The sequence below is a fragment of the Aplidium turbinatum genome, chromosome 5 (genome assembly GCF_918807975.1).
Source record: "Aplidium turbinatum chromosome 5, kaAplTurb1.1, whole genome shotgun sequence".
Lineage (NCBI taxonomy): Eukaryota > Metazoa > Chordata > Ascidiacea > Aplousobranchia > Polyclinidae > Aplidium > Aplidium turbinatum.
In genome coordinates, this window is record NC_137476.1 from 25,447,544 (window position 1) to 25,471,564 (window position 24,021).

Here is a 24,021-nt window from a genome sequence, read left to right on the forward strand (position 1 = left end):
TGGTAGAAGTCGAAAATCTCGTCGATCGGGCAGTCCTTATCTTCATGAAGCAATGAAGGCAGAAATGTGCTGACTTTAAAAGCTAGCGAGCAGAGCTCATTGAATCTCTCATGAATTTGTGCCATTCAATTGTCAAGAAAAGGAAGAAAAACCGTTTGTTGGAAATAGATCTCCGTAGTTTCAGCTGGAATGTTAGGTCGATGTTGTTGTCTAGGTGCTCTCCGGGACATTAGGATTTCTTCACCAAAATCTGAGCAAGCCTTGCCAAACGTTTTTTTTTTTTTTGCAAAATTTGTATTTTTTACCTGATCATTAGGGGGACGCCATCGCCCTTTATCCTCCCCCCCAAAATACGCTACTGTCAAAACGGTTGATAAAGTTTTCTATTAAAAAAGCGGTGTGATTGCGCAGTGGATATAATGGTGGCTTTCAAATAATGAAATGAAACCTGGCTCGACCCCCTCTTTCAAGCTAGTTGTTGATAGACACCGCTAAAAAGGATAAAACAAACTAAAATGAGTCGGCTTTCTAAACAGTCGTGGATCCTCATAAGGCGGTTCTCGCTTATAGTATGGTCCATATATAGTACAGCAGTGGCGGCTCGTGGTCTCAAAACATGGGGGGGCTGCATCAACCAGTAGGCTAACCTAATATAAACAATTATAAACCTGTACCGGATTGAGTTATAAACGCACTGAGTTAGGGTTAGTAACACAGTAACATGTTCTTTTAATTGGCTGTCGTTTAATGTTTTTATCATTTAAAGTGAACTTTTGATAATGGCTTGAATTTGGTCAAGTTTAGGTGGTCACCAGATGAAGCTAGTACTATTTTGGGACTTGGTATTAACTTAGTTGGTTAGATCTATGCTTATGCTTTCCAACGATAGTAAATTTGTTGAAATTGAACAACAAATAAATAAATGGGAGACAATTTCTTTCAGGTGTTTTTCAGTGTATTTCCACCCCGTACTTCCTCCTTTATAATAGTCCATTCCAACGTGTGTGACGTTTCATGACGTCATCATCCCAAAAGGACGAATTGTGAAGAGCACCAATAATTACAGTAATTGGCTTTACTTCACATCAAAACTAGTCTGTCTCAGTGACTTCTCAAAACACAGATCAAGTAAAGTAACCTACGATCCCTTCACCTAATCACCGATAGCTTCCATACGCTTACCCTAAAGATTTACGAGAACCAAAGTTGGAATCCCTGACCAGGGTCTGTTCTATTTGCAGTCCCTACAGCGCTTGTTCAGTGACGCTAGAAAACTTTTTTCTGAAAAACCTACGTCATAAAAAAAAGAACAAGCAACACCGGACCTGCAGAATTTGCAGACCCAGAGTTGCCAATTATTTTTTGTAACACAAAGTTTTTTTTATTACAAAAAAATTAATATTAACAGTTTTTTTAATTCTTCAAGCAAAATAAATTAAAAAACATGGCAAAACTATCTATATGTAGTATAATTCACATATGCACAAAAATGTTGGGGGGGCTGCAGTCCCGCAGTCCCTTATGACGAGCCGCCACTGTAGTACAGTATAGGTTGTAGTATCGTACAGGCCTATAGAAAGCTATAGTCTATGTTGACTACCAAGGCCAGACTCCTCAACCCAGCTCAAAATGCCAGCACATACTTATTCAGAATCCGACTATATAGGCTAAACAAAACAAATCTTGTAGTTGACATCGTGGTAGATAATGTAACCCAATTTCAATTGAAACCTTTGCTTTCAGGAAATTTCCAGCTTCAATAACACAAAGACGAAATCTGTGACTTGTGTAAATTTAGATTGATACATGAATTAATGAACTCTTTGTCTTGATCCCTTTATCCGTCCCAATAACTCAGTTGGTTAAATCCCTGATTTCACAAACAAAAAAAACATCACGATCAAGCGGCGCTGGTTCGACTCTCGCGTAGAGTTCATCATTACCCTCATTTTGAAAATTCAACTTGTGCCATTGAGAAATTGGTGACCATTCTTGGTCAACCAAAACTATGGAGGTCACCGGACCCCCTACCACCACTTCCTCACCCCTTAAAATTTGGTTTAGTAAAATCGCTATAAGTTAAAAACTAAACAAGATAACTACGTAGAGTTTCATACTAAATTTATTGCAACTACTTGATATAATTCAAATAAACAAAGAAAATAACGTTTTAAAAAATTTCTACATAGTTTATAGACAAAAGGTGTAAGACTGAACATTTTTAGCAAGTGTATTGTAACAGAATGCATGGCTGGATTGAAAGATGGGAGAATCAAGGACAACCAAATGTCAGCCAGTAGTGATGCCGGCAGTGCGTATCTACCACAATATGGTCGATTAGATCAAAGACGCCGAATTGGAGCTTGGTCTCCAAACCTTCCATGTGAGTTTGTATGATGAAACATGATAACCGTTTCTTGGTGTCGCGTTAGTTGTATATGACGTGAAATCGTTTACATCAAATTCCATCTTGATCCGACATTACAGAGGAAATGTTTTCAAAGTTTGGGGCGAAATGATTTTTATGATTATGACACCCTTCCACCGTATACAAAGCGACAGGAATTGTAGATTGAGCGAAGGCTATGTGCAGTCAAGTCAGTTCAAACACACTCGGCTTAGACTTTTCCATAATACGACTTCAACTGCGCCGCACAGTGGTGTAATCTAGTCAACAAAGAAAACTTCAAATGTTTCTATGATATCATAAAAACATTTGCTATAAAATTTCTGATGAAAAGTAATATCCCTACTCAAGGGGTGGGCGTAATGCATTTAAATAATTGTGCTTGATCTTTTAATTGTATTGCAGTCTGATAGTCGAATTGCTTATTTCATATGCAAAATACTTGAAATTATCACAACGCACAACCAAACAGTAAATATAGGGCAGAAGTAAAACAGTTAAAAGTTTTGGTAAACCAGGTATGCTAAGGAGTAGCAAACTTGTTTTGTATAGAAGAAAAACTTTAAACTAGGGTAGAAATAGGCTAGTGATGTACGCAAAGACCGAACCGTACATTGTATATTAGGGTGGCTCGTTTTTGAACTTTTTTTAAAAATTCTCTCGGGGTAGTGGGGAAATGGTGGCAATGAGTCAGAAAACAATCATGACAAAATTTAAGTTTCGTAAAAAATTGTCTTCAGCCTCCTCATGGAGCCCAAAAATCGAAAAATGGGGTCAAAAACCCAAATTTTTTCAAAAATATTTTTAGTTTGGGTAGTGACAATATTGTTTAGATATATCTAAATAAACTAAAAAAAAAATTGAAGTCATTTGAACCATTCCTTCAGCTTCCTCACAGCTTTTGAAAATTTTCATTTTGCTGAAAATTTTGCATTTTTATTTGTGGTTACATAACTACAAACTTCGTCAGTGACGTAAATTCAAATAAAAGACGTCACCTTTTCCTACCAAATTAACCCAATTTCATTAAAAAATGACGCAACAGCTCAGGGTAGGTCTATAAAGAGAAATACAATGACGTTTTACAGCTGGCAAAATGTCTAACGCAATTATGTATCATGTAACCACCTACAAAAATGCAAAATTTTCAGCAGAATGGAAATTTTCAGAAGCTGTGAGGAAGCTGAAGGAATAGTTCAAATGACTCCAAATTTTTTTCTCAGACTAATTAGATGTATCTAAACAATAATGTATCTACCTAAACTAAAATAATTTTTGAAAATAAATGCGTTTTTGACCCCATTTTTCGACTTTTGGGCCCAATGAAGAGGCTGAAGACAATTTTTTACGAATCTCAAATTTTGTCATGAGCGTTTTCTCACTCATTGGCACCATTTCCCCACTACTCCGAGAGAATTAAAAAAAAAGTTCAAAAACGAGCCACCCTATTGTGTATGTATATATTATCGTCAACAATGAATACACAAATGCATTTTCAATGATAATAAACCCACCAGGTTAAAAGTAAAATCCTCCCATCGAAAAGTGACGCGCTAAGGTTTAATTACAAATCGCAACCCCACGGTTCAAACGATGAAAACAATATCGTTTTTTTTCAAATGCCTTTCCATCAGTAGCGATACCGAAGAGATTTTTTAAACTCTGGGCTACCATTTACATTGTTAAGACGTTACTGAACTGATATCAAACCATGCTAAATATTGAGATTCAAAGTCAAGCATCTAATCAACTGTAAATAAAAGTTTGAAAAGAAGTTAACCCTGTTTTCGTAAGATTTTGTGTTCAATAGCTATAATGGAAAAGTCTGGCTTCCGTTGTCAACGCGTTGCACACGGGATTGAAGTACCCGATAGCACTCACCATAGCCATTTAAAAAGGTCACTAAGGTACTCACCTATTTGTTGAATGGCTGTTTTCGTTGGACTAGGAAGCTGTTACTTGATCAAATGCAGAGGTCTCAATTCATAAAATGGTGAATGATTAAATGAGTGAATTGATTGCGTTGAATTGACTGAAATATTAAATTGAATTAGATTTGATTGATTGATTGGTTTATTTTGTTGTGCAATATTATAACAACAAAATCATTAAATGATGCAGTACGCTTAACGAACACAATTGAAACAAAGAAAACATCACAAATGTGCACTGCATCGTTGATAAGTAAATCACAACGGAAAGCTGCGAAGTGACCATGACGGTCTTCGAGTCAAGCAGCCACCCTCAGCCAAGTCGATGAATAAACATTTAGTAAACATTACACTAAAATATCTACATTAGCAACAAAGAGTCAAGACAGGAAACAAACTTGCATCCATGATATGTCAAAATTACAAGTTCCAATATTAGGTGTTGATAGTCAACGATTAAAAGCTTAAAGAGTATCGGTCCACATTAGTAAATTACACTGCAATCAACTTTAATATTCTGCAATTAGATAGTTTTTGTAAAGTTTTTTAAATGAGTCAAAAGATTTTTTTCTAATATCTAGTGGGATTGAGTTCCATATTTTTACTCCACTATCTTCAAGCCACCTAACGGAGTGGAAGGTCTGCGTGTCATGGATGATGAAACCAAAGACTGGTTGCTCTCTAGTAGCCTTCCAGTGTAGTCCGGGAACATCGTGAATCTGGAGTGGTAAAAGGATAGACCCTCGGCCCCAGACGCTCACACGACGACTCCACTATACTTGATGCTTCGTGGAAGTTTTGAAGTAGCATACAGAGGAACAAAGTAATTATCATTTTTGAATGAGCATCTAGTTGAGCGATTATGAACGTTTGATGTTTTTTGGAAGTAATTCGAAAAAGTACAGGGGAAAGAATTATGGTTATATTTAAACATTAATTTAGCAATTTCTAGTTTGTAAATGTCTTTTATTTTTAGAACTTTTACCTGCTTAAAGTATGGTGTAACGTGTTCTGACCACAGCCCTCCAGCAACTATTTTTATTGCTTTGTTTTGCAACTTTTGTAGTTTATCGATATATGCTTTGTATGTAGAGCTCCAAATGGCTATTCCATTCATAATATGTGGGTGTATGAGCGAATAATATAGCTGCAGTCTAGCATTGAAAGGAAGAAAGTGTTTAAGTTTCGACAAAATACCAACAGATCTAGCAAGTTTAGATCTAAGAGCATCAATGTGAGGTTCGAATGAGAGCTGTTTATCAATTATTATTCCAAGATTTAATCTGGTGATATCCCCGTTACCGAGAGTATAGCCAGATTCACCTCCAAGTGCCGCAATCGCCTTCACACCCTGCCTCCATCATCGATCTTTCCAACGCGTCCTCTCTTGTCAAGCGCACCTTGTTGCTTTCCTCCTCAACTTGCCTTCTCCACGTTTTTTTGAGTCTTCCTTGTTTTCTACGATCTTCCACTTGCGACTCCAGCGCTCTCCTCAAAACATCATCTTTATCTCTTTTCAAAACGTGTCCATATCACCTCACTGCATTCGCTTTCGCCAACTCATCAACATTCACATTCAACCCAAGCAAGTTCACAAATTCTTCGGTATTTCTTTATTCCTTCGGAATAATGGAATTCCATGAAAAAAGTTAAAATTTTTGAGAAACGGTTATACTGAGAAGCAACAAACTTGTTTGATGTATAGAAAAAAAAAACTTTAAACTGTATGGGCTGAAATAGGCTAACGGTGTAGGCAAAGATCGAACCGTAGCCTACATGTATTTATTTATTATTTAGTTTTTCGCAGGACAATGAATAAGATGTCAGAAAGCAGACACAAAATCTGGGTTCCTGCACACAATCAAAAATATGTTTCAACCACCTTGCAAGAACCTGAATAGCCTACGACAAAATGTATATGAATGAAAATGCCCAATGTTTTGTTATGTTGTTACAGTATATTTAAATGTAGGTGCAAATGCAATTTAATATAATTTTGCCCAACACTAAATGACTTTACAAGAAGCATCATGACATGTTTGAAATGCGTATATTGATGTTATTTGTTTCAGTGTTATTGCTACACTCATAGACACCTTAAAAAGGTATTTGGAACTTGGGTGTTAAATCCAAACTTGGGTGTATCCAAAATGTGGTACACATTATTCATAAAACTTTGTTTTCGGTGTTTGTTATAGGGTTTTGAGGGGCAAGGATTCCATTTTTCACACTTGTTTTTCTCTAAAATGTCAATGAAAGGTCTTCTGGAGCTTATTTGTTGCAAAAATATCACAATTTTGGCGAAAATACGTGTTTTTTTACTTAAGTCAATGGAACAAGAATTTAAATCAACATTCAGTAAAAGTGCTAAGTATAAGTGCGAAATATATTTTCTGTAACATCTACTGACAACTGATCCCTGTTACCTTAGCAATTGAGGTTTAGCTTTCTAGATATGGAACAGGGATCGTTTCAGAATAAGACTAGGTTAGAAAGCGAGGCAGACTCCGACGCAGCTCAGCATCAGCCAAGAGCAGTTAGCTACAGAAGACAAGGTAGAAGAGTCCCTCGTTATGTTGACCAAGTATTCGCAGTTTGCCTAAGGTGTGCGCATGCAAAAGAAAAACTGATCTTTTTGAAGAGATGTGCAAGCCGTAATGTTTTACTTCCGTCGAACCACCATCAAGGTATGGATTTTGATCTTTTAATACAGCAGCAAAATCGAAAATTTTCTAAAGAGCTCGCAACCCTTAAAATACAGGCTAAAAGCGACATAGGCTTATGGAGTGCATTATCGGAATCCCAGCGCTTACTAATCAATGAGAAACGTCTCAAAGAAAAGAATCGTTTTATTCGTAAATTCAACTGGTTGGTGTCTAAACAAAATTTAACCATAGAAGCTTTGACCCGGAATAGTGTGAGAAAAACTAAAAGTTCCAAGAATGCCAATGACAGAAAGAGATACCGTGCACGTCGCAAATTTAAGGCAATGCAGAAAGCCATGAATAGAGCCAATCATCTCATCTTGAATAAATCGTCTCTTAGCCTAGATGATCAAGATAAACTTTTACTTATGAATGGTTTAAATTTTGCACCGACCCCAAACTGGACAGAGACAGTTGAAAACACTGAATGGTATAATGCCTACCAACACATCAGGCGGGTTGAGTGGAAAGACGTTTTCTTTGATGAAAGTACTGAACAAACAGCTATACCGAAAAAACTCAAAATAACTAAAACTTTCAGACCTCAGTTAGATCAAATTCACCAGAAAACCAAAGTGTATGTAAACATGGCATTTAGTAAACTTAGAAATTTGGGAACAGCGGTCAAACAAGGCTATCGCAAACACAATAACCTCACTACTGCACAGCGCAACAGCCTTAACAAAATTCGAAAATTGGTGTCTGAGAAAAAAATTGTGATTTGCAAATCAGACAAAGACGGCAAAATTGTTTTACTTGATTACCAGGATTATGACCAAATTTTGCAAGAACAACTTAAGAAGTTTCAAACGTTGCCCTACAATCCCACCACCATCAACAAACACATGGATCAAATTAGAAAGCACTGCGAGGATTTTGTCTTGAGATTGCATAAATTGGGTGTCGTTGACGATAATCTGCTATACCATACAACCGGATTTAAACTAAAAGGTTCATCCTACCATCGAGAGACAGGTAAAAATGCCAAACATTTTCGGGATAATCAACCAGCCTACTGTTACCCTCTCTTCAAAACGCACAAACTGATTTCGGAAAATTTATCCGCTGTCAATGTCAAAGACATTCCAGTACGTCTACTTCAATCTGCTGGAATGATTACTACATCCCGCATCACCGCTTTCCTTGAAGAACTATTGGCACCCATCAGCATCAAATTTTGCCAATCCAATCCGAACGAATACTGCAGGGATAGCAGAAACTATATTGAGGAGCTATTGTCCTGGCAGAGTACAAATTCAAGTACAATTGATAACGTTTTGAAGAAATCGCCTTTATACATTGTAGCGGCGGATGTGAAATCACTTTATCCTTCTCTTAAACGTTCAGTCGTTGATGTTGCCTTGTAGGCTATAGTGCTTTGAACACACACACCACATTTTCTGCTGAAGCTAAGAAAACAATTGTTGATTTAAATAATTTCTGTATGAACAATGTTGTGATTCAATATCAAGAGCATTTTTTCATTCAAACTGATGGTATTATGACTGGAGATAACAACTCAGTTTCACTTGCTAATATAACTATGCATTTCATTCTGCAATCTCTGTGTACAGTTATTAACCAAGCATGCATTTTCAAAAGATTCATCGACGACATCATTTGGCTTTCATTTGGACTCGAAACAACTAATAATATAAAATTAGCGCTTATTGATAATTTCGCCAAATTTGGACTTGAATTAACATTCAGGCAGGTTGATACTTCTCAAGAGACAGGCGCAGTGGAATTTTTAGATGTCAATCATTGCATCACCCATGGTAACAAGTTTAAATTTACCACTGAAGATTTCGTCAAAGCTACAGCAAAAGATCGTTGCTTCATAAATGGAAAGTCGCACCACCCTATATCCACCTTCAAATCCATATTATACGGAGAAGCCATTCGAATGCGTCTTCTGAATGAGTGCCATGAACATTACATTTCCAGCTTGTCAAGACTCAAAGAAAAAGCTACTAGGTCAGATTTCCCTATCGCGATGACAAATGACATGATTGGAATTGCTTCAACTTGGACTGACAGACTTAGGCCACCAAAACCTCAAAAGAAAAACAGCAAGACTGTGTGGGCTACTGCTTTCCCAGCTTTATTAAAAATGAGTGAAAAAGAAAAGGAACTTAAACCTGATGTCATGGTCACATACACAAGGCCAAAAACAATTGGAAATTATGTTACAAACTACAAAGATCTATCAAAAAAAATCCAATCTTCTGTTCTACAAAGAGGTTATTCTGGCCCTTGTGGTCGCTGTGCGTTGTGTGGTAACCATGGTCATCATCGTTTGTCAATGGTTTCACGTACAACGACATTGAGCACTCCGCAAAGACTTTTTAAGTTAAAACAGGAACTCAATTGCAGCAATTATGGGATTTATGTAGCAACATGTTTACTTTGTCATGAACAATATGTTGGACAGACGGTTAATAAATTTTCGGTTCGCTGGTCAGGCCATCGTGCAACTTGGAACACTTTCGATTTTTCTTCTAATAATGACAGGGCTGCGTTATTAAAACATTTTGCTGTATTTCATGATCTAAGTACTGAACCACAACTTTCCCAATGCTACAATGTCACATTTGTTGAACAACCCAATATTGATAATCTAGATGCTTGTGAAGATAAATGGATACATAGGATACATGCCAAAATAAATATCCAAAAATTAATTCTGCCACAAGTTTAATTTTTTGACGCTCCACTACATTTTTGGTCTTTTTCAATATTTTACTGCCTTATTATTCACTGCCGTCTTTGCTTACTCTTTTTTTTTCCACAACGCTACATTTTGTGTTTTCCAAGACGCTCCATTTAATTATTTATCGCTGTACTTAGTTTGTTTATCACTGACTTTGACTGCCGTGTTCCGCATATAATTTATTTTCTTTGCTGTAATTTGTCACAACGCTACATTTGCAGGCTTTGCTCATCGCTCTTTCATCAATTCTAGTTTATAATTTATATTTGATACGTAATTTACTTTACTGCCGGCTTGGTTTAGTTTTCATTCAGCATTTTTTCAATATTTACGCTTATGCTTTTTCAATTTTTTACGCTCATGTTTTGACATTATTGCGTCACTGTAATGTTGTTTAAAACATTACTTGTAGGTTTTAACTGCCCTTTATCAGAACTGACGATGCACTGAATAAGTGCGAAATATATTTTCTGTAACATCTACTGACAACTGATCCCTGTTACCTTAGCAATTGAGGTTTTAGCTTTCTAGATATGGAACAGGGATCGTTTCAGAATAAGACTAGGTTAGAAAGCGAGGCAGACTCCGACGCAGCTCAGCATCAGCCAAGAGCAGTTAGCTTCAGTAAAAGTGATTAGTTAAAACGGCAAAAATTATTACACAGCAAGATTTAAAACAGCAAATTGGTGCGTGGTATATCAATGACAGCCTAGGCTATATCTTCACCAGACACGTTTCGAGCATAACCAACTACGCGGCCACCTGAGTATCTAAGTGTTTCTGTAAGCTTCACTTCATCGAATAGAACGTTGACAAGACGCTGTTATGGTTGAAGTTGTTGGAAGAGTTGCTTCAAATTTTCATCTTGAAGACTACCAGAGAGTAGTTTTTTAATCAGTTCTACTCTGGGCAAAACAATTGAGCCAGAATTCCGTAGCATTCTATATGCAGCCGGTGAAGTATTATGAAGTTCTGCGGCAAAAACGTACATATTTCTATCAAAACGACGTCCTTTCGGAGAACAAAGTAATAATTGTAACTGGGAGAAAAGAAACTGATAATGAGGGGAATCGGAACATCTCATGCTATTTAGCATCTCTAAAGAGGAGTTAAGATATTCAATATCTCTTAACTCGTACTCTGATACGCATGAAAGGATTTTGTCAAGTTGTGACCATTTACTAACCAGGCTGTTCTTTTGCAGACAATCGGTTTTCGAAAAGTAAATTTTAGGTATTTCTATGCCATTTTTCTCCACACATTTGAGATGTAAAAATCCAAATGCTGAATTCACTTCTTAGAAATGAAGGAACTGGATGACAGAGCGTCCTGTAGCATCAGTTTTGGATATGTAAATATCATCATCATTGCGAATAACATGATGATCTTTTGAGAATCGCTTCATGATGACATTACAAAATGATGAAAAGCTCACTGTTTTATCCAGTGTTTCTGCTCGAAATTGTTCCTTTGCTGCCCGAGCCTCAGCTGAAACTTGTGTACTTCTCGGCACTGAGGAGACCTGCTTCAAGCATGATTGAACCACTCCAGGAAAGATCGAAGGTGGTCCTTTCGGTCTTGTTCCCTCCTTTGCTTTTATCCAATTACAATCAAAATGATTGTATAAACAAAATGATTGTAATCAAAATGATTAGATCTGCTTCAGCTTTAGCAAACTGGAACGTTCATTTGGCATAGCATCAATCCATCGGTATCGTTCTGCTTCTTCAGTTGGAAACTTTACAACTTTGGTATTAGGCCCACCCTTGTAATTACCACGACATTCATAAACATTACATGCTTTCGGCATCTTTTTATGCAGTAATTTCAAGTACCTTAAATAAACATAATTTATAACAGGTTCTCGATCTTTTTTGCCCATCGACATTTATTTTATAACTAACTAACATTCCAATCGACTACTAGGCTACATTCACAAGGTCTCAATATTTGCAACTGGGCTACTTGAAATTCCCCAGCAGCGTGATCTACGGCTAGGCTAACCGACAACGGCAAGCAATCAAAAGGCATACCTGTATTTTCTAACCTCCGCTCAAACCAATTGCACTGCAATGAAGCTAAACTCAAAGTGGAGTAAATAATAATGGACTGTTGCAAAACCCCACTTGCATTGTCATGTCACAATTAAATTTTGGCAAGCATTGCTTTCTCGTTATCTGCAATTGTTGTGGAAATTTTCAATAGATTCAGCAACAGTTAGCCATAGTAGCCTACAGCAGCCTAGGTCATAGTCATTTATGCGCATAGTAGTCTTAAGATTTTGGCACCCAAGTTTGAAAACACGAGATTGCGAGATACGAGTCCTTCTATTTAAGGTGTCTATGGCTACACTGCTGTAATTGCATGTAGCCCACTGTCCCAGACAACTACTTTATCTGGTCAACACCTACACCAGAGAAAGTTGTTGTTTGGGGTATGTCAAAAATCTTAAAGAGCGGTAAAACAGTCAATGGGCAACGTTCTACGAATTAACTGGGCAGACATAATTATATCTGAATAAAAGCAAAGGAAACAAGTCATACTGCAATTAAACACCTGCTGTAAATTATTGCCCACGAATCTGCAAGCACCGCATGATTAAACAACGACCTGTTGACAGGTTTTGTTTTGCAGTTGTTGGAGCTTGGCTGCAAGTGGACTTTTTGATCCCGACTGGAGTAGTTGGAGTAATAACTCAAGGATTCTGGTATAGGCCTAGCGCTCGCTGGGTAACTGGATTCAAAATATCATATGGAAATTCGACAGAACAAATGCAAGTGATTCAAGCTTCTACAGGAGGCGATAAAGTAAGTTAACCCTTTAACTACCACAGGCTCTTTAAAAGAGCTCAAGACTTCTCCAAAAAATACGCACTGTTTGCAATCACCACAATCACCATAACTCTGGTCTTTACTTGCCAAACTGCCTGGTTTTGGATCTTAGACCTACTTTATTAAAAAGAGGAAGACTTGCGTTTTTTAAAAGTTGAAAAAAATTACTAGGTTTGTATTTGAATTTTTTCTGCAATTTTTAATCATTTATAGGAAGTTTGTATTTTTTTTTGCAAGGTGAAGTATATTCGGTTCTTTTTACCCATATCGCATTAACATCACTGTGACAACGTTTGTGCAGAAAGCCTGATATTTGCCTGACATGTAGCGGTGAAGTTCTTGTTTCAGATGTCCAAACGGAAATAAAAAAATAAATTTAAAAAAAATGCAAAATTTTTGTAGTTGGTCACAGCGGTAAACCATAATCTCTTCGTGGGAAAATTGTAACATAAAGTTCCCGGATCCGTTCGTCTGTATGTAATGACCGAAAAAGAAACACTCCTTCGAAACGTCTATTCAAAATTGTATTCCAGTAAAATTAGCCTCAAAGCTGTCGAAAATGGGGTGCAACGCCGTACACCACTAAAACTTGTCACCACAGAACAGATTACTTAGATAAAAGACGGAAAATTTGTCCAGCTAGCAAGCACCAAGCAAACAGTTAAATATGCGACTGACTTCCAACAAACAATTTTACGAATAACCAGAATGATAGCAATATCTCAAATGCACGTACGCAGTACTGTGACGCAATAATGAAAGACAATTATGAAGTCATTCAAACAGGTGTTCAAAGCGGCTGCAATATTTTATCAGGTGTTACGAACGATGGTGCAATATTTGGACATTTTCTAGCAATTTCCATGACGTAAGATGCCAGCTAGGTTAAGTAGACCATAACGGTTTTTATATGACGTTTGATTTGGTGAACAAAATTGTCGGGAACAGTAGTTTGTTAGAAATTTAAGTTATTTTTAAGGCATTTTCAAGAAAAATTCACAAAATTTGTAAAAATATTTCAAAAGGCTGTTAAAAATGCAACAACTTGCATGCTTTTATTTATTTTTGTCAGCTGTCTTTCTCAAAATACAGCAGCCCAAAATCAAAGAATTGCTCAATTGAAAAAATACATCGAAAACAGTGGCAGTTAAAGGATTTAAATCCTTAATTTTGAATTTTCACTAATGCATTGTGTTTTGCATCATAAAGAAATACTTTAAACTATCAACGACAAGGATTGAAATTCCAGATAATGGTGCATGCACCTCTACCAATACAACTTCGTTTATTAAAATAGCCTCTCACTTTCTAGCGATAAAGTTTGAAATCTTATTGAAGTGTAGGCTACTGTTAGTTCGCGGATGCCCAGGATTAGCACAATTAATTCAGAAACATAAATGCAATTAAAGATAAATGCCACTTTTAAAGTATCGTAATAACTTTAACAAAAACAAAGTAAGAAAACACCAAACTAAATTGTGACGCAATAATTTTGTTATTCCCAAAACTGACCTTGCAAAGTCAATGCAATATGACTATGCTCAATTATATCATTGGTTGAACTTATTTGAAATATCTTTACTTCTCATATAATATGTGTGAAATTTCGTAACGGCTTTAAAATTCGTTAATTATCCTGCTTGGATGTTTGCCACCACATCCTTTCATCTTCTGATTTTAACACAAGCACAAAATTAATCCGTAGCGCGTGTTTACTTGGATTTTGTTAAGAATTTATTACCTGTGTTGTTACATTGAAACTTTCCATTTGCACTAAACGTTGTTTTTCAAGACTTTTGAAGCGAATCCTCCAGATGGAACTACTCACGTGACAAATCGGTTTTCTACTCCTGTGACCGGTAGATACTTTCGCCTCATTGTTGGTTCTTACCACTCTCTCCCCTACTTAAGGATGGAGTATCTGTTGTGCTAAAGCAATTTATGCTACAGGATGTAGAAGATGGTGTATATAAATCCGTCATCTGATAATAAATTGAGAAGAGAAATATCTGTATATCGTTATTTGTCATGTCAATAAAGTCTAATTATAAAATTAATTCTGAATAAACGAGACAAATTGTTGTACAAAGTGGTTGCGTTTAAAATAAAACTGTTAGCCTATACAGTATAGGCTATAAAGGAGTAATAATATTTTAAACGTGGTGCAACCTGACAGACACAAAACAAGCAAAAAAGGATAATCAGGATGACGCCCACGTGCAAAGTATTGTATATCATGTCTTGTAATTATCTGCTGCAATCAATAATTACGCAGGGTTTAAGAGGTATTTTTCGGATATCAGATTTCTGGAGATCTCACAAAAAAGCCGGGCTCTCAATCTTGAGGAATTAAACTATTTGCCAAATTAAAATAAGCTATCATAAGTTTTCCAATAAAAATTGAACTAGCTATTAACGCAATACATTGCGACCTAAATCAAACATAAAAATCAACAGTTAATCCGAAATACAGTAGTACTGTCGATGCTTTTAGTTCTATATAAACTTTTACCAAATGCAAACCTTTGTTTAATGCTTATCCTCATCGCTACTTGGAATGTTAGACAAGAAAATTTTTCGAAACGCCTTGCTTCGTTTTTGGCGTAAAACGATTGAGCTTGGAAGTGGAATAATAACAATTTTTTCGGGCTTGTGGAATTTGGAAGTGATAAAAATGTCAATCCATTTTCTTAAAAGTTCACATCGAATTATTGTGTGAAATGTCACAATTTTTGCTTTATGTGCAGGGCAGTTGAAGCTTGAAGGCATTTTTTGAAATTTTAAATCGCTTTATTTGGTTTCGACGCTGAAAGTTCTTTCTTAGTTTCACTTCATACCAAAGTATTTAGTGAAATATTTGTTTTTTTCTAAGCATTTTCGTTTAGTCGTCAGCTCGAAACAAAAACATGCGCTACAATCTGATTTTGACCTATGCACTTCCAACAATAGTTCACATTAGGCTTGCTGCAAGTATTCAAAACAAAGATATTTCGAACATATTGCGAAACATTGACGCAAAAGCCGTGGCCATATTTTGCCTCTATGTTATTTTAATTATTGTTCTTGTACGAGTTTCATTCCATTTAATTCAAACAACACAAATTCGTTTTAGAACTATCCTAATATGTAGTGTGTTACAGTTATAGAACAATGCAATCGTCCTAATTTTGGAGTGACTTAAATTACATCACAAATAAATCATTTGCAATGAAAGCTTATTGCAGTCAGTCGTTTATTTTTGTTTGAATACAAAAACAAAACCTACATAAAAAATAAAATGAATGCATCCAATGCGAGAATGCGAAAGACCATAGATCTGTGTAGGCGTGAGAGATCGTCGAGTCTGCACTCTCATACAAGTCATCTGTCAAATGTAATGAAAGCTTTAGCTTAGTTATAAAATCATCTGTCAAATGCATTGCTGCAGTTTCCGGTAAACAATTCGAGTTTGCGCACATTCAATGTTAGGCTATTACATGTTTTCCTCAAAATGCATTTATACGTTTTGTGGATTATTCGCCACAGCAGCCCATATACTGGTGGTATAAGAGCAGCCCTATCAATCATACATCAATGTGAACCATGAGCAGGTAAAAGTTGAGATATGTTTAGATAAATATGTTACGAATATATCTTGACAGAATTATGTCATGATAGCCAACAAACGTATTTTTAGTTTCACGTGACAATAATCTTCGGAAAGTTTTAACGACATGCACGACATTTGAAGCAGTTGGGCGTGGTTTGGATATTTCTTTCAGATGGAAAATGCCATAAAAGGCCACTTTTGCAAGCGGGTTTCTTTTAGTCTGTAAGTACAACCGAATAAATAACACTGATGAGATATTTGTGTATTGTATCAGTTTTAGAACTAGTTTTTCAAGATCAATAACAAACGTTCAACAGAAGATGAGATAGCCTGATATATGTTGTCTGAAACAATGATACTAATAAGTGGTTTGGCACGTTGTTGGCACTGCCCGCGGTAACTTTCCAAAGATTATGTGAGGCAGGCAGCACACATGTCTCGGGGAGTGTCCAGAAAGATTATGGGGTGGGGAAATCACGGATTATTCGTTTTAACAAGTCGCTGAAATTTCGTAAATTTGAATGTAATTTTTTGAGATCCTTAACGGTATCTTGCAGTAATCTATTCATACGAGATCCCACCAGATTTTAATTGTAAAAACTACACAATTATCAAAAGTGTTTATTGACTATGTAAATCACACCAGTTGAAAGCAGAAGAAACATCAGCACTGCAGGATAGCTCGACTTGCCATGAGTGATCAAGTCATGTCAAAACTTCTGTTGTGTAATCCAGGAAAATTGCCAGTGGTTGAATATCTAGATTGAGTAGCAGGAAGGCAAGGAGCAAGTTAATGTTCATGTCCATCGTTTGCTATGATGAAGATAAATCGGTGGTTTCCAACATGGGGGTAAATTACCCTCTGGAGGTAATATGCGATTTTTCGGAGAGTAACGTGGTACCACAATGACGATGCTAAAAATAAATTTTGTTCTCCATTACATGATAGCCTGTACAATTGTACATTGCTCTTCACCTTGCAAACGCAATCGAAACAGTCACACAGAAAACGATATTTTTTTCTGGCATGGTTGTTTCTAAAAATTTACTGAAAAGTAATCAATAAAATGATATCAATATGAGCGTAATGATTGAGTTCTTTTACGAAGTTAAATATTGAGGGTAATTCGCCATAATCGCTAGGTTTATGTGAGTAACTGTTCAAAAAAGGTTGGGAACTCGAAATCGATCACTGGGTAGAGGCAATTATCGTAAAGTTTCTTGCCCAGAGATACAACAACAAGTGCGGGTGGCTGGAGTCGAACATTCAGGCTCTCGACTGCAAGCCCAACGCGCTAACCACTCGGACACTGCTGCCAACAGATAGTACAAGACCTATCCATATCCCGTAAACGAAACTCTTGGCCCACATAGCGAGTTGATAGAAGGTCTACTGTCCATATTTTTCATGTCTATAGATTTATAATATAATAATAACTTTGGACTTCGTCCGACCCGTTAGCTCAGTGGATACGCACCCGGCTCTAGATCACGCGGCGCAAGTTCGACTCTCGGGGTGTGCGCTTGAGCAACGCACGTTAAAGACTGCTCTCCATTCAGCGGCACCTAGTGAATGGAATAATTCCCCAGCAACAGCACTTCAACAATCGGAAAATTTCACTCTGTCAGTCTCGGTAACCGGCCCTGCGTCAAAAGCCTCAACAAGTATGCGAAACTACCAGGAATAACCTATCAAGGCTTTGTCAGTTCTATAGTATAAAGATTCAAAACCAACCAAGCAATTTTGCTTGATTAATAATGTACCAAATTTTGTGCAGTTAAAAGATTCAACACCAACTAAAACCAACCAACCAAGCAATTTTGCTTGATTAATAATGTACCATAATTATTTTTGTGCAGTTGAGAGTCAGTTAATCTCTTACAGTAATCTCTTAAGAAAAGTACTGCATGTACTGTAAGAGAGTAATCTCTTTCAGTAGAGTAATCAGTCGAATTGTCCTGACCATAAAAAACAAAATTGTGCTGAACAAGATTCCGGCGTTCAAGCGACTTACAAGTTTGTTTGCATGACTCTGACGCACGAAATTGCAGCACCTTCTAAATTTCATTTTTGCAATACATTAACATAATATGGATTTGTGTTGGCATTTGACAGGTACACCGTAGCCTACTGGTTTGGCGAAGTAGAAACTGAGATATAAAATGTTGACTAAACTCATCGTAATATTGATGTTCGTTCATCTTGCTTGTGGAATAAACCCTTCAAACTTGTGTCTACCTCTTAGTCAAATGGTCGATCAACATCAGCAGGTACAATCGCCACCCGAAGTTATCCAGGGACGTGCTGGTAAAATGGGGCCTGCAGGCCAACTTGGCCCAAAAGGTGACAAGGGAGACGTTGGACCACCCGGCCACTGCAATTGTGACGACAGCCCGACAATTCAAGCTCTAGTAGAACAGTTAAAAATCCTCAATGGTATGTTGCCGACGTCACATATAACAAAATTGTGGCAGATCATCTTCGGCCAACATTCGAACATTTGTTTTAACAACACAAGCAAATAAATATTTATGAAAAAAAATTAGCCACAAAAACTTTTACTACTGTATTGTTACAGAACTGTTTTAAAAATGTTTAACTTCGGTATTTCATTGTGATTCGTGATAAATATCAAAGATAAATATGGAACACGATTTTCGTGTTTGTAAAATTTATAAAACTTTAAAATTTTATAAAACTTAGACTGAAAATGTTAAAATTGATTTTTCAGTTTTCACTGCTTACTATTCATGTGCAATGTGGTCATTATGAAACTTGTTTTTCAGACATTGTCCAACAGCTTGCTAACGTCACCCAGCGTTCGCCAAATGGTATGTCACCATGAATAATTGTGTTTGCTTTTATTGAAAACTATTGTAGCTTTACATTACTTTGCCTGGGATAACATACTGTGCATGTATGTTTCCCGGCAGCCGATTTGTAGCAAGAATTTACAGCGATAGACACGTGTTTCGTCATGAGGCTGGGCTCATCAGTATCGCACCGTATTCTAGCCAATAAGTAACTGCTCGCTGTACTAGTGAGTGCTCAGCGTTATGCTGATAGCCGGGAAGAACGCCCCTTTCTTCACATTACTGTGCATGTATTTATAAAATGGGACTTGCTGTGCTATGCTTAAATTTCTTAAAAAATAAAACTTTCCTGAATGTAAGACGTTTGATCAACTAAAAAGTGATTAACTTGTTTTCAAACATGGAAAGGATTTCATTAATGATGAAACATCTTCTAAAACAAAAATGGAGAAAAACTTTCCAAATGCTTAAAAAAGTAAAGAAAAGTCATTAAAAAGGTCAGTTAAACACAGATAAAGTATCCTGCAGCGAATTGTTTTGCACTTATATTATTTTCATACTGCTGCTGAGATGAAACACATGATAGTCCACTGTGGATGCGATTACAAAGAAGCCTAGGAAGATCTTATAACATAATGTGCAGATATACGATGCCGCGTACCTGACGCTCCTCAATTTGGTTCGGTGTTTCCAAATGTTGCTGTGGTATCTGTTGGAGCTACAATCACATACAAATGCGATGAAGGGTTCAGTATGGGCAATGATCATATGGACAACCAACTGATTGTTGCCTGCAAAGAAGATCTGACATGGACCCAGGAACGACCAACTTGTCAGCGTAAGTTAGCTTTGTGTTTTGCATTTTTTTCTTATGTTGTAAGAAGACAATGCTGTTGCGAATTGGAGCTTTCTTGAGGTCAAATTCCATTACTTCATGTGCAGATATACGATGCAGCGTACCTGACGCTCCTCAGTTTGGTTCGGTGTTTCCAAATGTTGCTGAATTATCAGTTGGAGCTACAATTAACTACACGTGCAAAAAAGGATACGGGTTTGTCGGTGTAGGTCAATCGGTGATCGCTGCATGCAAGGAAGATTTAACATGGACCCAGGAACGACTAACTTGTCAGTGTAAGTTAGCTTTGGTGGATGTAAAAACGGTTGATAAAGTTTGCTATTAGAAAAAAGCGGTGGAATGGTTCAGTGGATAAAGATGATGGCTTTCAAATAATGATATGAAACCTGGCTCGACACTCTTTTCTAAGTTAATTGTTGATGAACATCGCTAAAAAGGATAAAACCAACTAAAATGAGTGGGTTTCTAAACATGCATGCTGGAACCTCATAAGGCAGTTAACACGCTTTGTTTATGATAAGTTTATGTTTATTTACATTTTCATTGGTCTTCATTGACGTCTATAATTGAAACAATTATTTAAAAAAAACTAAAAAAAAATTACTTTCCCGACTTGATATCGTGGACAAAAATTGCTCTCCGATGCTCGCAATAATTTTACTTCGATGCTGACAATGCAAGTCCCAAAGCAAAGCTTGTAGTTGACATCGTGATAGGTAATGTAACCCAATTTCAATTGAAACCTTTGCTTTCAGGAAATTTGCAGCTTCAATGAAACAACGATGTAACCTGTGACTTGTGCAAATTTAGATTGACTTACATGAATTAATGCGCTCTTTGTTTTGATTCCTTTATCCGCCCGATAGCTCAGTTGATTAAATGCCTGATTTCATAAACAAAAAAACTTCACGATCAAGCGGCGCTGGTTCGACTCTCGCGTAGGGTGCATCATTTCCCTTATTTTGGAAATTCTTGAGCCATTGAGAAATGGTGACCATTCTTGGTCAACCAAAATAATATGGGGGTCACCGGACCCCTACCACCACATCCTCACCCCTTAAAATTTGGTTTAGTAAAACCGCTATAACTTAAAAACTAAGGTAACTACGTAGAGTTTCATGCTAAATTTATTTCAACTACTTGATATAGGCCTACTTCAAATAATATGCAAAGAAAATAACGTTTTAAAAAATGTCTACATACTTTATAGACAAAAGGTGTAAGACTGAACATTTTTAGCAAGTGTATTGTAATAGAATGCATGGCTGGATTGAAAGATGGGAGAATCAAGGACAACCAAATGTCAGCCAGTAGTCACTACAGCAGCGCCTATCTACCACAATATGGTCGATTAGATCGAAGATCGAGAACATGGTATCCAAGAAGTCCATGTGAGTTTGTATGATGAAACATGTTAACCGTTTCTTGATGTCGCGTTAGTTGTATATGACGTGAAATCGTTTACATCAAATTCCATCTTGATCCGACGTTACAGAGGAAATGTTTTCAAAGTTTAGGGTGAAATGATTTTAACCGTATACAAAACGACAGGGTTTGTAGATTGAGCGAAGGCTATGTGTATTGTGCAGTCAAGTCAGTTCAAACACATTCGGCTTAGACTTTACCATAATACGACTTCACAACGCTGCACAGTGGTGTAATCGAGACAACACAGAAAACTACTACTTTTTCTATAATATCATAAAAACATTTGCTATAAGATTTCTGCTGAAAAGTAATATCCCTATTCAAGGGGTGGGCGTAATAAGCATTTTGTGCAGTGACGATCGGTGAGGGAAAGCAAGGAAAGCAGTGCTTACCTTAGCAAAAACTATGCAAAATATAATGACTGAATTCTAGGTTTAACTTCTTCTTATTTTTATCACGTCTATTTTAACTTGAAAATTACTGTATTCGTGACTAGAATTACTCGTAACGCTTATGAGTAGTCTAAATCCTCACCAAACCGCATGTCTTGCCTATAAATGCCAATTGACGCAAACGCTTCTGTCAGAAACAATCACTGAGGCTCAAGGTAAGCAAGTATCAAAGTTGCTTTCCCAGGTTCAAAAATGTCAAAAAACGCCTTCGTTTTAACCAATCATCACTAGTTTTGCAAAACGTCACCATCTGCTTAGCCAATCAGATGTGTTATGGTTATGGTAGGTTAGTGGTGCTTTCCCAGTGACGTCAATGCTTACATTCGCTAGAGCGACTAGACTAACTCGTCAGAATGGTCCTCGTCACGGTACACGCACAGCATCATAATGCCAAAAAGCTTGTTGCTGTTTTTTGATGTCTCCTCGCCATGTACTTTAGCCTACTGTACTAGCTTTCATAGTCATGCTTTTGCCCTTTTTACAGCGTTGATATAACGTTACTTCGCCAATGAACGTTCAGGTGCGGATGCAATTTTTAGTTTGTTAAGCTTCCTTACGCAGGAGGCAAACTTATCCACCTTTTTGTACACATTGCTTGCGGTTGTAATGTTTAGGCCTAAGTGTTACTTTTTGTAGTGTGGGCTTAACCGAATATCTGAGAATGAACATTCGTGACGAATTGAACATTTAGACTATTATTCCATGTCTAACACAGGATTTTGGTCCTGCAACGTTAAAATTAAGATTGTTCATGACTTCTAAACATTAAATGGATGTATGATCACGACATAGGCGAAGCACAATTTGACAGATTTTTATTTTTGATTTGTTTTGGAAATGCTCTCAGAGCGCACCAAATTGGAAGTGTTTTTCAAAGATTTCTGGGGGAGGCCCCCCCTGACCCCCCGCTGGAAGTGTTGCCTTCGGCAACACGCCTTCGGGCTTCGCCCGACGGTTACGCCCTTCGTGCCTACTATCTTGCTGCAGCATATTTCCAAGTTGCTTTCCCAACGGTTTAAGCCACCGAACGTCACTGATTTTGTGTCATGTTAGTTTTCAAGTTTATAAATTGTCGCATGATGTATTTGAATAATTGTGCTTTATATTTTAATTGTATTACAGCCTGATAGTCGAATTGCTTATTTCATATGCAAAATATGTGATAGTTATCACAACGCATAAACAAAACAGTAAATATAGGACAGAAGTAAAAAAGTTAAAAGTTTTAGGAAACAAGGTATCAGTGCAGGCCCTTTGGGGAATCTTTAGGCTAAACGTGTTACACGTTGTTTTTTTGCATATTTTTGCAGTTGATCAACCCAACTTTGATTGTAGTGGGTGTCGCAACTTTTTGGGTCACGTGATCACCCCTAATCGGGGATTTCCCTAGAAATCACGTTTCAGCTCTTTTTACGTCATTTTTGTGCAATTACATATTTGATTTTTGTATATTTCAACTTAAAAAGCACATACAAATAAGTGAGACAAAATAAACACAAAATAATTTGATTGATGACGTCATTGTGACCTCATCACATATAATTTTTTGCTTTTTTAACCTATTTTGGTCGTTTGCTGTTGGTTTTAGTCGGAGTACCGGTTACTAAAACCATTTCACAATTCCTAAAAGTAGTTTCGTCATGATTGCATCTTTTATGACGTCATCATTACATTATTAAAACTTGACAACTTCAAATTCAGGAACCAAAGGTAAATTTATTCCGAAAAAAGCGATCAAATACTCTCATTATAAGTTTTGCAAATGCTTAAAATTTTACAATTGCAAGCAATAACAATAATTCCAGTACAGTATGACGCAATAACGACGTCATCAAGGGAATAACCAGAAGAGCAGCTACCAGGGGTGAATTTCCCTTTTGGTCATGCCATTTTAAAATTAAAAATAATATGTAGGCCTAATTATGATCTACAAATCAAATTAATACACGACCCCAGATGATGCAATGTCAGAGTCTTAACACTGTTAATTCAAGATGAAAAAACTAGCGGTTTTCGATGTTAAATTCCTACCATACGTAATTTGATGTTAAAAAAATTCGTGTACGACAAGTTTTTTCAAGTTACAAGATAGAGTTTAGAAAGTCAAAAGCATTTCTTGAATGATCAGTGTGGATTGGAGATGAAACGTCAATGTGGATTGAAGATGAAACATCAGAGAGGATTGGATATTTTGTGGTCGAATTGCATGTTTCGTAGCCTACTCGCATGAACAAAGACTTGTGCATTTTATGGATTTTCCTTACAGGAACATCGAGAGCCACAAGTAGACTGATA

The 24,021-nt window shown here is 36.8% G+C and overlaps 1 protein-coding gene across 1 annotated transcript; it reads left to right on the plus strand.

Moving 5' to 3' along the window:
• The first annotated feature begins 2,262 nt into the window (after positions 1 to 2,262).
• LOC145769978 (lactadherin-like) lies at positions 2,263 to 14,584 on the plus strand. Its single transcript, XM_082581547.1, has 3 exons — positions 2,263 to 2,383; positions 12,391 to 12,563; positions 14,380 to 14,584. Exons 1-3 carry the CDS (start codon positions 2,287 to 2,289, stop codon positions 14,518 to 14,520), a joined length of 411 nt encoding a protein of 136 aa, XP_082437673.1. The 5' UTR covers positions 2,263 to 2,286; the 3' UTR covers positions 14,521 to 14,584.
• The last annotated feature ends 9,437 nt before the right edge of the window (positions 14,585 to 24,021 follow it).

Coding starts and splice junctions, on each gene's coding strand:
- LOC145769978 (XM_082581547.1), top strand. CDS start 2,287: ATGTCAGCCAGTAGTGATGCCGGCAGTGCGTATCTACCACAATATGGT. Junction 2,384..12,390: donor TTGGTCTCCAAACCTTCCAT/GTGAGTTTGTAT, acceptor TTTGTTTTGCAG/TTGTTGGAGCTTGGCTGCAA. Junction 12,564..14,379: donor CTTCTACAGGAGGCGATAAA/GTAAGTTAACCC, acceptor TTGTTTTTCAAG/ACTTTTGAAGCGAATCCTCC.